We start from the raw sequence: 14,116 nt of genomic DNA on the forward strand, positions 1-14,116 counted from the left end.
AATGTAACAACACGGCCAAAACCATGAATAGACCATTGTACTGTCTGCTGTGCTTGTGTCAGCAGGTGGCACCATAGAGCTGTTTTCCATGAAAACCAGCTGTTCTGTCGTGCTTGAGAATTTCAAAGCTCTCTACCGAGGTGTAGGGCTGCCAACATTGTATTTCGAAATCATTTTTAAGAATAATAAGCAGCACTCACCTACATTCGCCAAAGGTATTTCTTGCTGCTTTTTGAAGCCCTCAGCAACTCCCAATCTTGTTGTACAGAGATGAAAAAAAATAAGAGATGTCCCTTGTAATAAGGGACTGTGGGCAACCCAACCAGTGTGATAAATCAGACATCCAACGACCAGGTAGATAGAGGCTGTGGCCGTTTTACAGATGCGGAAACGGAGCCATGGAGAGATTAGAGATCAAATTTTCAAAAGCAGGTTCTAATTTTAGGTGCCTCAAGTGTTGGATGCCCAATGCATAGGTCCAGATTTTCAGAAGTGGACAGGACATTGAAAGCCTTGAGACACGTTAATGTAGATAGCTGTATTTATATATTAAAATGTGAAAGTTCCTCTTTAAAGACTTGTGGACTCCTGATGGAAAAAAAACTGTGAGAAACAGAAACAATTCTGCCAACTCAGTCTTGTTTTTCTTCCCTTTTTAATTTTTGTTCAACCTTTGCATGAAAACAGGATCCTTTCTTTTATGAGAGTTTCATCTGCTGCAGCTGTTTATTCCCCTTATAATGTCATGATCCTACACTTGTGACATCGTAATCACCGTAGCAATTAACTATAGTATTAACTGTAGTAAATAGATTGTGGTAACTTCAGCTGGGAGTTGACATATGCATCTGAAGCAGGGAAACTTTCATTGATCCAAGTTCCTGGGCTCAATTCACACTGCCCTGACCCTTGTGCAGCCATTGACACCAGAACAACCAATCGGAATGGTAACACTTTTACACCCACTTTGCACTAGTAGGAGTGTCTATGCAATAGGCAGAGCAATGCGGAATTACGTTCTTTTGCATGTAAGTCTTAACAGATAGTAAGTGAAAAACAAATACAGAGAAATATAGTTGTCCCTAAAAGGGATGTGTATAAAGGGTGAGCTGCACTCACGTCAATGAAGGTATGCCCATTTACAGCAGATGAGGATCTGGCTTAATGCTTGTTGAGAAGTTCCATAAAGTCCTATTGACTCTTTAAATCAGGGATGTTGTTCCCAAGCCAGCTCTTTGGAGCAGGGACTGAGACCGTCTTTTTGTTCTGCTTTGGTACAGCACCTGGCACAATGGGATCCTGGCCCATATCTGGGGTTCCAGGGTACAATGGTAATACAACAATAAGCGGTCTGGAGAAGGAGGGGTGGTAAGGATACTTTGAAGTGAGGGTGGTGGACAATGATATCATTAGGAAATCCTTAGAGACAGGAGTGGTAAGAATTATATCCAAACCCCACCAAAATTAGATTCCACCTTTCAAATGATGTGTAGATAGGGCAGTTCCCAACCTTAAAACTACAGGGCTTTGGCTGTGAGTGCTCAAGCGATCAGCTGCTGATTAAAATCAGCGTTCCTTTGTTTTCTGGACCCAGTGATGTGCCTTGAGGATGGCTAAAATATCTTTTAATTTAATTCACTTGGCACCTTTTCTCCTTGCTACTCTCAGCATTTTACAAACATTAATTATTCCTCCTAACAGCCTTTTGAAGTATTACTCCCCATTCACAGATGGGGAAATCAAGGCAGGAGTTCAATGACTTGCTGAAGGTCAGGGAGTTAAGCCTGGCCTACACCTACAAATTAGATCGACCTAGCTACATTGAGCAACAGAGGGTCCTGTGGCACCTTTGAGACTAACAGAAGTACTGGGAGCATAAGCTTTCGTGGGTAAGAACCTCACTTCTTCAGATGCAAGTAATGGAAATCTCCAGAGGCAGGTATACAGATTCAGACTAACACGGCTACCCCTCTGATACTAGCTACATTGCTCAGGGCAGTGACAAATTCTGTGCACTGTGCAACATAGGGCTTGGCTACACTGGCGCTTTACAGCGCTGCAACTTTCTCGTGTAAAAAACACCCCCCTGAGCACAGCAAGTTACAGCGCTGGGAGCTAATCCCCTTGTGGAGGTGGAGTACCCATGGCGCTGGGAGAGCTCTCGCACTTCAAAGCGCTGCCATGGGAGCGCTCCCGCAGCAACGCTTTGAAGTTTCCAGTGTAGCCAGGGCCTAGGTTGGCCTCACCCCCACTGTAGATGCAGCGCCATCAATGGAAGAATTATTCTGTCTACCTGCCTCTCAGAGAGGTGGATTAACCAGGGCCTGATCTACACTACAGGAAATAAGAGTGGGGAAAACAAGACAGATCAGGAGCTAGGAGAAAGTGAAGTAACTCTGCTGGGTGACCCGAGAACCTGCCCAAGACAATGAGTTTCTCCACAGCCAGTTGTATACTTTCCACTCCTCTCCAACTGCCCACTCGTTTCTTGGGAGCAGGGAGATGACTCATATAGGTAGAAAGCCTGTTCTGTGAAGTGTTTATAGGCCTTGGCTACACTGGCAATTCACAGCGCTGCACTTGCTGCGGTCAGGGGTGTGAAAAAACACCCCCCCCCCCCCCCGAGCGCAGCGAGTGCAGCGCTGTAAAACGCCAGTGTAATCAGCACCTGCAGCGCTGCACACTCGCTCATAGCGCTGCAAGCTATTCCCCTCAGAGCTATTCCCCTCGGAGCTACTCCCCGCGGTGCGACTACACTTGTGCTACACAGCGCTGCCGCGGCAGCGCTGTGAATCCGCGAGTGTAGCCAATCAGTGCCACTCAGCTGAAAGCGCATCACCCAACATCTGGCCAGGCCCTTTACTCACACAATCCAGTTGTCCAAAACAGCTTTCCAGCCCCACTGATGGAAGAGGACAGCTTTGTACAACCCGAGTGTCATTTTGCAGACTTTACCTTAAGGAATTAGCTGGTGGCAACAGGCCGTTATCTTTAAGAAACGGCTATTAAAGAGAGAGGCAACACACACTGAATGAGCAGGTGACACTCCAATACAGTTTAATTCCCAGAAGGATTCATACAAGCTCTTCTCAAAACAGTATCAATGTTGTTCAAGGTCATTCAAACAATGCTTTGCCAGTGAGGTGACCAATCACACTGCATGGACTAGAAAGCCCCAGAAGAACAGCCCTTGCTGATAGCTTGTGCGCAATCTACAGGCTACGCATTCCTTGAATTTTGAGTCACACTTGTTTGCAACACTGCATCCCTGCCTACAAAGTCAGCTGGTTCCACCCAGTCACAAGCAGAGAAAGTTGACTGTATGGCTACAATTCCTTTGCTCTGCTCTGCACTGAAGTGGTTAGGCCTGCCTGTGTGTGTAGGAGTGTGCAAAACACACTCAGCCTTTTCTGCACCCACTTTGCTACCTTTTCATAACCCCTCCTCCACCCGACACTGCTCTCTCCCTACTCTTTGCCTAAGGAGAGCTACTTACCTCTCCCCTTCTAAACTCCCTGGTCACCGTCCTCTCTGCAGCTCTTCCTACCCCTGGGAGCCCTCCCCCCCCCCCCCTTCGGGAACAGGCTCTCCCATTTGCCGTAGGCTCTATTGCAGGTGTAAGGTGAAGGCGCTGCAGAACACTCCCCCTCCCTCCAGGAAAAGGAAAGCGAGGCACCAGTTCACAGGCAGGTGAGGGCTAGAAGTGGGCGTGTCTTGGAGCGGGTGGGCGTGGCCGGCAGGTGAGGGGCCGGCCGCAGGTAGCCGAGGCCGGCATGAATGGCAGCGAGAGAGCAGCGTGCGGTCCTGCTCCGCCGAGCTCCGGAGCCGGAGGAAGAGATGGGGCGGCGGCAGAGGTAACATGTGCGTGCCCCGGCCCGTCTCCTGTCACTGGGTGTAGGAGCGACGTCCGAGCACTCCGCAGAGCCCGGCTGGGGCGCGGATCCGTTTCTCTCCGAGTCTTGGCCCGGGTCCTTTGTTTGGGGGAGCAGCGACCCCCTGGTCCAAAGCCTTAAACCTCAGAGACTGCAACAGGGGACACCCCTTCCCCCCCCCCCCCCCCCCGCCAGAACAGACACAAAACCCAGCGAGCCTCAGCTTGGGAACTTGTGTTAGTGTCTGTGGAAGGTGCAATGGCCAGACACTCAGCTGCCACCTCGGGGGGGGCCTGATCCTCCCTTATTCTCCATTGTCACCCCACCCCCCCTCCGCTACCCTTCCCGAGCCTCTCCCAGAGCCCTTTGGCCAGGGAGCCCTTTGTTGGGTAGGGGGACGGATCGACCCCGACTGGGAGGGGGCTGTGGTCCATGATGGAGGGGGGGTAAGTCCATTGAAACTTGCTGTTGAGCTGGGGCTATACTGGAAACCCTTTAAGTGGCTTCCCCTCAATCCAGCTAGGAGTGTCACAGATAAGGCCCCGATCCAGTGTCTGGAGCCACTGACATCAATGGGGTGTGGAGGTTGGTCCAAACATGGAGAATCCATAGGTTCTGGAGCTGGGGCGGCTACTGCACACCCTGGCAGGAAGTGGTTTCTATTGTATACGGGGTTTACAGTTTGGTTCAATGACTTTCAGCATCTCCACTGTACAAATAGTTCCAGTATCGCTGGCAATCAGTGACACAGGCCCTGATCCTAACACCTCACAACAAAGTCAACTTTGTGGCAGAAAATCCCTGTGCTGTCTCACAGCCACAGGCTAGCCCTGCCCCAGTGAAGAATTGGTGGTGGGGCGCGTTAGCCTTTTTCAAACACCTTCAACAGAAATGGAATCTATTAAAGACCAGCTGGTTCTAGAGGAGAACCTGCTGGAGCTGGGAGAGTTCTCACTGGTGCTTACTGCTGGAGGACCCAGGGCTGGTGCTTCCACTAGGGGACCCTAGGCGGTCGCCTAGGGCAGCAGGATTTGGGGGGCAGCCTTTTGCCGTCCTTAGCGGAAATTCGGCAGTGGGGGGTCCTTCCGCTCCGGGTCTTCGGTGGAAATTCGGCAGCAGGTCCTTCACTCGCTCCGGGACCCGCCACCGAAGTGCCCCAAAGATGCGGAGCAGAAGGACCCCCACCACCGAATGCTCAGAGGAGGAGCACTGCCGCCTAGGGCGGCAAAAACCCTGGCGCCACTCCTGGGAGGACCTACAACTGGTCTGGATGGTTACATGAAGCCAAGATACTAATTGCATGTCCAGTCAGTGCTGGCCCATTCAGTTGTTGGGGCATAGGGTGACCAGATCGCAAGAGTGAAATATCAGGACACATTGGGTGAGCTGCGGGGGGAGGAGGGGGGGAGAGAAAGATGACAACGACAGACACAGGTGCACAGAGCCATGAGAGGGGGCCCTAGGAAGCTGTGAGAGGGGTTGTACAGCCCCTGCTGCAGCCCACCCCACAAGCCACAGGGCAAGGACACCTATTGAATTCAATGAGAGTTTTGCATGTGAATTGATGTACCTAGTTCTGAGATTATAAAGCCAGAAGGGATCCGGTGATCACCTGGTCTCACCACCTGTATAGCACAGACATAGAACTTACCCAAAATAATTCCTAGAGGGTAGCATTTAGAAAAACACCATGACCCTTAGTATATTGTTAATTACTCTCACCATTGAAAAGTTATGCCTTATATCCAGTCTGAATTTGTCTAGCTGCAACTTCCAACCGTTGGCTCATGCTCTACCTTTCTCTGCTAGCTGAAGTGCCCATTATTAACTTCTTGTTCCCCATGTAGATACTTACAGTCTATAACCAAGTCACTTCTTAACCTTCTTTTTGTTAAGCTAAATAGATTGAGGTCCTTGAGTCCATCACTATAAGGCATGTTTTATAATCCTTTAATCAGTCTTGTGACTCTTCTCTGAACACTCTCCAATTTATCAATATCCTTCTTGAATTGTGCACACCAGAACTGGACACAGGATTCCAGCAGTGGTTGCACCAGTGCCAAATACAGAGATAAAATAACCTCTCTACTCCTGCTTGAGATTCCCCTATTTAGGCATCTGGTCACCCTATTTCTGTATGCATTTCCCCAGGTTTTTTTGTAAAAATCAAAACTGAACTGCCCCAGAAATTCTGTCATGTGGAATCATCGTGAAACTCGCATGGCTCCAACCCTGCCAATGAACCTTTAGATCCACTGCACAGACTTCTGCCACTTGAGCTAATGGAGTAAGTGAGGGCAGAGGCAGTAGGTTGTCATCCTATATGTGATAGATCAGCTCTATAGGGGGATGAGACACTTTTTTGCTACTGGGTTTCACAGATATCTGCTGACAGAAGAGGAACTGTGAAACTCAGGAATCCTGGGTCTATTCCAGGCTCCTGAAAGGAGTGGTCTCTAGTAGTCAAAGACCCTTCTTCCCCCTCCCCTCCAGTCTATGTCAATCCTATTGCTGTCTAACCCGCCCCACCTCCTCATCTGATTTCAACTGCCCCACCGCTCTGGATTCCTTGTCCCAGTTTCCTGGTCGGTCTCACTCTCCTCTCTCCCCACCCCCATCCCTCAGATGGGATGTTCGTTCCAAACTGGCAAAATTATAAGGCTTCCCAACATTTCAACACTTCCCATTCTAAATTTTCGGTTGCTTAACTATAGGCTAGCTCTGCCTACAACAAAGCATATTCAAAACCTCTGATTAAAGGAATTGTAAGTGTAACAACCTCCATCATAGCTAGTCACCAAAAATTGAACCCAAGCCATCCAGACTTAAAAGCATGAGCTTCTACTACTTGAGTTCAAGATATAACTCCCTTAGCTGGTAGCTATACAGTTATCCTCTAAAAATCCACCAGAGGAGAGCACAAAACACATGTTGGACAGTGAATTACAAAAGTACCAAATATTATTATTAGACCTGCAATACTTTTCACAATGAACATCAGCGGGGGATAAACTGTGAGTTTAAGAATATTTGGAAGACAATTTTAGAATAACATTCAGTGCTGTGGTTTAAAAAAAAAAAAAACAACCTGTTAAAACTCATAACCTAGCAGCATTCAGTGTTTGAAAAAAAAAAAAAAAAAAAAAAAAAAACCAACTTCTAGGAGCTATGGGATACAAGTTAAGAAAGTTGAAACAGGAAGATGTTATGCTTAGTTACCACTTGGGCAAGGCGGCGTGCTATGTAATACTTGCAAGATTTCACTGTAATGTTTTACAATATATAGCAGCGCAATGCTGATTCCATTGATATTGTTGAGGAATTCATGCTGATTTTATTTCAGCCCACATCTTAATAGTTTTGAATATGGTAGATCTCAATTTTCAGCTCAGTTGGTCTGAACATGCAGAGCTTTAAAATTGCTATGCTCTAAACTGTATATTAACTACAGTTTTATAAACCTGCATGTCAGAGAACTGTGTGCCACTACTACTAGACAGTGGCACAAAGCAATTCAGTGTGAATCACAGAAATGTAGGACTGGAAGGGACATCAACAGGTCATCTAGTCAAACCCCTGCACTGAGGCAGGACTGAGTAATAACTAGACCATCCTTGACAGGTGTTTGTCTAAACCTCTTAAAAAACTCCAATGACTGCTATTCCATAACCTCTCTAGGTAATTTGTCCAGTGCTTAATTACCTTTACAGTTAGGAAGTTTTTCCTAATGTCTAACCTAAATCTCCCTTGCTACAATTTAAGCCCATTGCTTCTTTTTCCTGCATGTCCTGAGTGGGACGGGGGTGGGTCCAGGCAGTGGGATTGGGGGAGGGAGGTCGAGGGAGTTGGTGGGTGTGTGGGGGATGGACCAGGGGAAGCAGGGTGAAGGAACTGAGGGTGACAGAACTGGGAAAGTCGGGGGGGGGCTGAGGGGGATGGGACAGGACTGGGATGTGGGGAGTAGGGTAGGGGCTGAGGGGAGCATGAATGGGACAAGGTAGAGAGAGCTGTGTAGAGTGGGGCGGGGCGGGGGAGACAATGGGGCTGGGGTTGGGGAGAGGGACAGGGTCTGGAGGGGATGAGACAGGAGAGCAGGACTGGAATGGGGGGGAAGCTGAAGAGATTTGGGGTAGGACAAGGCTGAGGGCAGTGGATTGGGGGGAGCAGGAGCAGGGAGACTGGGGGAGGCCGTTGGAACGGGGGCAGGGACTGAGGGCAGTGGGTTCAGGGTGGGAGGTACAGGGGGGACTGCAGGGGAGGCTGAGGGAACAGGGGCAGGGTGGGGGCTGAGGGCAGTGGGTTGGGTCTACACTGGCACCTCTCAGCATTGCTGTGCCGGGCGGCAGACCTGCACCAGTGCTACCCAGGTCCCTGGTTTCAATTAAGCCCATTTTAAAGATAAGGGCCAGTTGCAAACTGTGCTCCCAGCCTCATCCCATATACTTGGCAGGGACTGGCCGTCCCTGGGGGTTGGTTTAACCTCACCTGGAGTTGACACAGGTGCTGAGGCCCTGAGTCATGCTGCAGTTCATGTGCCAAGTTCAAAACCGATCTGGGTCTCACCACCATGGTTAGGGCAGATTTAATCCAGAAGTGAACAGCTACTGAGACAACTTCTGCCCTCACAGCTGCTTAGAATTCAGCAGGGCTGCAGGGGTGGGCCTGAGTGCAGAACTCAGCCCAGGAGTTCTCTGCAGTTAATGATGGTCCTGGTGCTGTTCTAACTCATGGCAGTAGCCAAGACATCATTCTAAATCCATCCACTTCTTGGTCACTCTGCTCTGCTCCCCTTCTCCAGGTGCTTTTAAACCTGGCTCCAAAATCAGCCGCCATCAAAAGCTGAGAAGTTTCCAGTCTGATCTTCCAGATGAGGCCCACCCCTAGTAACCTGGCTGGTAAATCACTGGAGTCTTGTACATGGGTGTACTGGTGATTCTGGAGAGTGGTCACTGTCCTCAAAACAAGAGGAAGGGGAGTAATACAATGAAGTGTAAGGAAATGTTCCCCTGGAAAAGAACACTCTTCAGAGAAACAAGAGCAATAAATAACCAAACCCCAATGTGACAGCTACATTTTTTCAGGTTTCAGAGTGGCAGCCTTGTTAGTTTGTATCAGCATAAGGAATGAGGAGTCCTTGTGGCACCTTAGAGACTAACAAATTAATTTCAGCACAAGTTTTCGTGGGCTAAAACCCACTTCATCGGATGCATGCAGTGGAAAATACAGTAGGAAGATATATATATATATATATATATATATATATACACACACACACACACACACACACACAGAGCATGAAAAAAATGGGTGTTGCCATACCAACTCTAACGAGAGTGATCACTTAAGGTGGGCTATTATCAGCAGGATAATATATATATGGGGGGGAAAACCTTTTGTAGTGGTGATCAGGATACAAAAGTTTTTTTTTTTTTCCTCCTGCTGATAATAGCCCACCTTAAGTGATCACTCTCGTTAGAGTTGGTATGGCAACACCCATTTTTTCATGCTCTCTCTGTGTGTGTATATAATCTTCCTACTGTATTTTCCACTGCATGCATCCGATGAAGTGGGTTTTAGCCCATGAAAGCTTATGCTCAAATAAATTTATTAGTCTAAGGTGCCATAAGTACTCCTCGTTCCTTTTACATTCTTTCAGTCACTCAGACCCTAAACCTTTGGAAATGCTTGGGCACTTTTAAGACCACGATGGAATTCTGCCAGAGGCCTGGATCCCTACAGTTCAAGAGGCAGCCTCGGTGCCTGCTATAAAAGTATCCATGACTGCGTCCAGAGCCCTTCAGCTATTCAGGCCCAGACCAGCCTGTGATCAATTGTCAGAATCCCCCTCTGACAGCCGCCTGCATTCTCTGATCCAGGCCACCAAGCAGGAGTAAGGTGAGCAAGAGGGCATGCTAGATAGAATGAAGCTTTATGAGTGCATCTATTTTGTTTCCCTTGCCAGAGTGTTTGAGGAAGCCTACCTGCAGCCAAAGTAGCTTGGGACAGGTATTTTGCAAGAATGGTCCAGAATATTAAAAATACTAGGTGGAGAAAAAAAAAACCAAAATGCAGTAGGGAGTTTTTTTTTCTGGTTAAGGTATTTTACAGTTTTGCATAGGTCCTCTGCACATGGGGTGAAATCCACTTCACCCACTAGGGTGACCAGACAGCAAATGTGAAAAATCGGGACAGTGGGTGGAGGGGTAAAAGGAGCCTATATAAGAAAAAGACCCAAAAATCGGGACTGTCCCTATAAAATCGGGACATCTGGTCACCCTATCACCCACACTGAGCCTGAGTAATTGCTCTGGCTTTATAGTTGTTGAAGTGTAGGGAGCTGGGGAAGCGAAAGCCATCCCCTCTCTAACCCAGAGCCAGGTGCGGAGCTCCCATTCTGGAGTTCTATCCGCTGGCTGCTTAATAAGAGTCTTGCATTTTTCAGCAGCCATCCCATGCATGTTTAAAGGCCCATGAGTCGCAGAGTCAGGAACTGAAGCCAGATTTCCTGGGTCCTGATCCAGCCACAGAAGCAGCTACTCTGGCTCAGCACACAGTAGATAAGAATTTTATCACAGATGTTTGAGAGATTCAGGCAAATACCATTACCAAAGAAGTCAGGGCCTATGGCAAAGGGGAAAAAAAAAAAAAAAAAAATCAAAAAGCAGTAGTGATGAATTTTACATTACAGAGCTAGCATCCTCTCCAAACATGAAAGTGATTCCTTGCTGAATTTCTGGATAACAAGCATCTGTTTAATTTTGAATTAAAAGGAATCTGATGAATTAGGGTAAAGGATAGGGAAACTGAAAAGGGTACCAGAGTGTCTAAATAAGGTTAAATCTATAAAAAGAAAGAATCAGTGCAGCGTTGTACTACACACACACACACACACACACACACACACACACACACCTCTACCTACCTATCTACCTACCTGACAGGCAGGTGCTACCAAATTTTAGAGGCAGTGTTAGAAATGCAAAAAGGTGGAGGTAATAATGGGCCTACATACGTGCAGTGATGGACGGGCTCCTATTCTCTGCACACATGATTCAATAGGAGAAGCTAAGTAAGGCCATGAGCCTGCATTTGGATCCACTGAAGCCAGCCGGGCTCTGCAGGGGCATAGAGGTCTGCCCACATCGACCAATTGCAGCCTCAAGGCGTAAAGAAAGAATCAATGCTCCTACACTACTTCAGCCTGGGCCGCATTTTGGTTTGGAGTCAAAACACTGCAGAGCTTGGCAGTTTCAGGGTTAATCCAGTCAAAATGATGATTTGGGCTGAGTTTGGCATTGAACTTCGGGGTTTGTTTAAAGCTGAAACTCAAAAGGGGCCATAGGACCTTTTCTGTAGCACCATGGTTAGAGATGTATGCCTGCAGCATCACACTGTTTAGTTAAGTTTAAGGTGGAAAATAAGAACCCAGCTGCAGGTTTTGTTGCTACATAAATTACTGCTTTGATTTATTAAACCGGAATTGGCTTTTTTTCTTTGGGTCTTTTGTGGAATTTGCTTTAATGTTTCTATATTACGGAGATTTGCACTAAAGGCTGTGCATGCTGATAAGCATTTTTTTAAAAGCTAGCATGCATGCTGGAGAGAGAGATATCTTTAAAGGGGCATTTCTGTAGTTTAGGTTTTGAGATCATCACCTAGGGAGGCAGAGGAAGCTGAATCTGGTTTGAATTAGATCCATTGGGCCAAATTTTGGTCCCTGGCTAGATCCACATTAGAAACTTTTGCCCATATAGTAATGTTGCCAGTGTCTTTTGTATGACATCACGATGCTGGCAAAAGCCTTAGTGTATAGGCAGTGATAGCAGCTAGAGTGCTTTTGCTGGTACAGCTTATTTCATTCAGGGACTGGTATAAACTGCAGAGGCAAAAGCACTTCTTTCCAGTATAAACTGTTCCTACAGTGGGCAGGTTTGCCAGGATAGTTGCAAAACTGTACCTGCAATGCTTTTCTAGTGAAGACTAGACTCAATTGAATAGGTGTAAATCCAGAATAACTCTGAAGTCAGTGGAGCTATTCCTGGTTTAAGGCCTATTGTTTTAACATCTCTTTTAAAATTGCTCAGACAGTGGTGGCTTTTCCTCTGTGTTTTTTATGGTTTGTTTACTTCCTTGTATGTCAAAAGGATCTTGTGGGGCAATCAGAGATGTCAAAACTGTTCTGGTAATGGTTCATTACCATGGCTGCCTTTGGCTGGCTGCCTCTGCAGCAGAGCACAAAGCTTGCTGTCAGCTAGTATAAATACAACTTCTTTTCACTTCTCAGTGAGACCCCAGAAGATTAGAAGTTAGGTGATTGCATATGAAATTTTGAATTAGCTCAGATGCAAAACTTGTCAAGGTCTCCCAGCTGTTCCTCTCTGCACAGAACCCTTTGTTGTAGCCTGTGCATGATGAGAAATAATTACTCATTCGATAGCTGGGGTGTGTGTTTATATGCACCCCACTGACCAGATTCTAAATCAGTTCTTAGTCAACAGTTGTAAGCCAAAGGTAGTGCTTATATTTAAGTTGCTGCTAAGCTTACCTGCAATGCTTTTCTAGTGTAGACTTGACTGAGATGAACAGGTGTAAATCCAGAATAACTCTGAAGTCAGTGGAGCTGGGGGATGCTTTCAGTACAAACCTGAAACTTGGGGCAGGTTTGCCAAGGTCTCAGGACCTGTCGTGAATGCATGTGGCCTGAGTTGCAGGAGAAGCCTGGCCCATTTGCGGGTCAGCATGAATCTGAGTGGTTTCAATCAAGTTTTGCTTTGTTTGAAAAAAGAAAAAGAAAAAAAATTCTGTGCCACTTCCCTCTGCTGGGCTCAGTTTGCAAGGTTCTGACTCACCCCATGTTCTGCAAACACTGGCTTCTGAATTTATTTTAGGGGTGGGGACATAGCACTGTTGCTCAGTGATATGTCATGAGATATTACTTTGGCACACAGTAAAGAAAAATAGGTGGGAACCCTCCTCTAAGTGCCTCTTTGATACTAAACACTTGGACATGCAATAGCCAAAACCATTTAAAAAACATAATGCCCACCTAAGTCAAGTTTGTTTCAAGTCTATTTCTATTGACTTCAGTCAGTGCTGGATCAGACTCTCATCTTGTACTATTATGACCACATTGGGGGGAGAGCCTCCCACTTCACAGGGTCCTAGAGCCTGGGCTCCAGCCAAGCCCCGACGTCTATACTGCAACGAAACAGCCCCGCAGCCTGAGTCAGCTAGCATGGGCCAGACACAGATGACTAATTGCATCTATAAGATACCTTTAGCATCTATAGGATGGAGAACGCCAAGATGTGAATGAACTTGAAAACTTCTCCAGTTATAACTACCCCAAACCTCAAAGGTTACTGGAGCTGGAAAAGCTGGATTTAAATCCAACTCAATAAACCAGAGCACAGTGCCATGCACAAAGATCCTTCCACGGTGAACGGGTTCCTCTAGGAATTGGCATTGAAATGCGATAAATGCCCCTCTTTGTCACAGGGTTAGGTTCAAGAATCTTTCTCTATTGGCCGAGTGGCTATGGGGACTGTGTAGATTTGGTCTGGATCATTAGTCACTGAAAGCAGTTACCATGTGGCAGCTGCTTAAAAGCCTGTTTGAACTCTTCCCCCTAAACCCCCCCGCAAACACATATAATCTATCACTCTCCTAGCTATGACCTCTAAAAAAAACCCAATTGCATCTATTACCCTATGCCCGTTGTCACTGACATATTTAATGGAGGAGTACTAAGGGTCACCCAGACTCCGGAGAAAATAAAAAATGAACAATAATGATAAGTAAATAAAAAGACTTCAGAGTCCGTTTAAAAGCAGCTGATGGTCCAGATTTGGCCCACGGACTATTGCCGATCTCTGTCCTAAGCCATTTATGCACCTCAAATTGAACACAGAAGTATGTTGGCAGCTAATGGGTAGCACAAAGTACTGGGAGTTTATACTCATGCCAGCCTGCCCAGGTAAGAAGCTTCCAGGATCCATTCAAATAAAGCCCATGACCAGAGTCCACCCTGGCGGTGACAAAAGCTGTTGCTGAATTTAGCACAGCTCAGCTAGCTGGGCCCAGTTCCGAGCTAACACCGGCTGATTTCTGGCTTTGCATCTCTACATTACATTGATCGTTTCAACAGGCAGCCCGCTGACATGAGATTGTGGGTTCGTTGGAAACCAAACTTCAAGGGACACCTAGGAGGGGAGCAAATCCTCGAGGCCTGAAATCAAAGGCAA

At 47.0% G+C, this 14,116-nt stretch overlaps 1 protein-coding gene across 2 annotated transcripts in view; it reads left to right on the plus strand.

Annotated features, from left to right (window-relative positions):
• Positions 1 to 3,612: 3,612 nt before the first annotated feature.
• The window catches only part of LOC128839948 (hyaluronidase-4-like), a 37,548-nt gene continuing 27,044 nt past the window's right edge, over positions 3,613 to 14,116 (plus strand). For both annotated transcript variants that reach the window (XM_054033306.1, XM_054033307.1), the window contains exon 1: positions 3,613 to 3,854. In XM_054033306.1, coding sequence (XP_053889281.1) covers positions 3,778 to 3,854 — 77 coding nt within the window. In that variant the 5' untranslated portion in view covers positions 3,613 to 3,777. The remainder of the gene's footprint in view (positions 3,855 to 14,116) is intronic.

Source organism: Malaclemys terrapin, chromosome 7 (genome assembly GCF_027887155.1).
Source record: "Malaclemys terrapin pileata isolate rMalTer1 chromosome 7, rMalTer1.hap1, whole genome shotgun sequence".
In the NCBI taxonomy this organism is placed as follows: domain Eukaryota; kingdom Metazoa; phylum Chordata; order Testudines; family Emydidae; genus Malaclemys; species Malaclemys terrapin.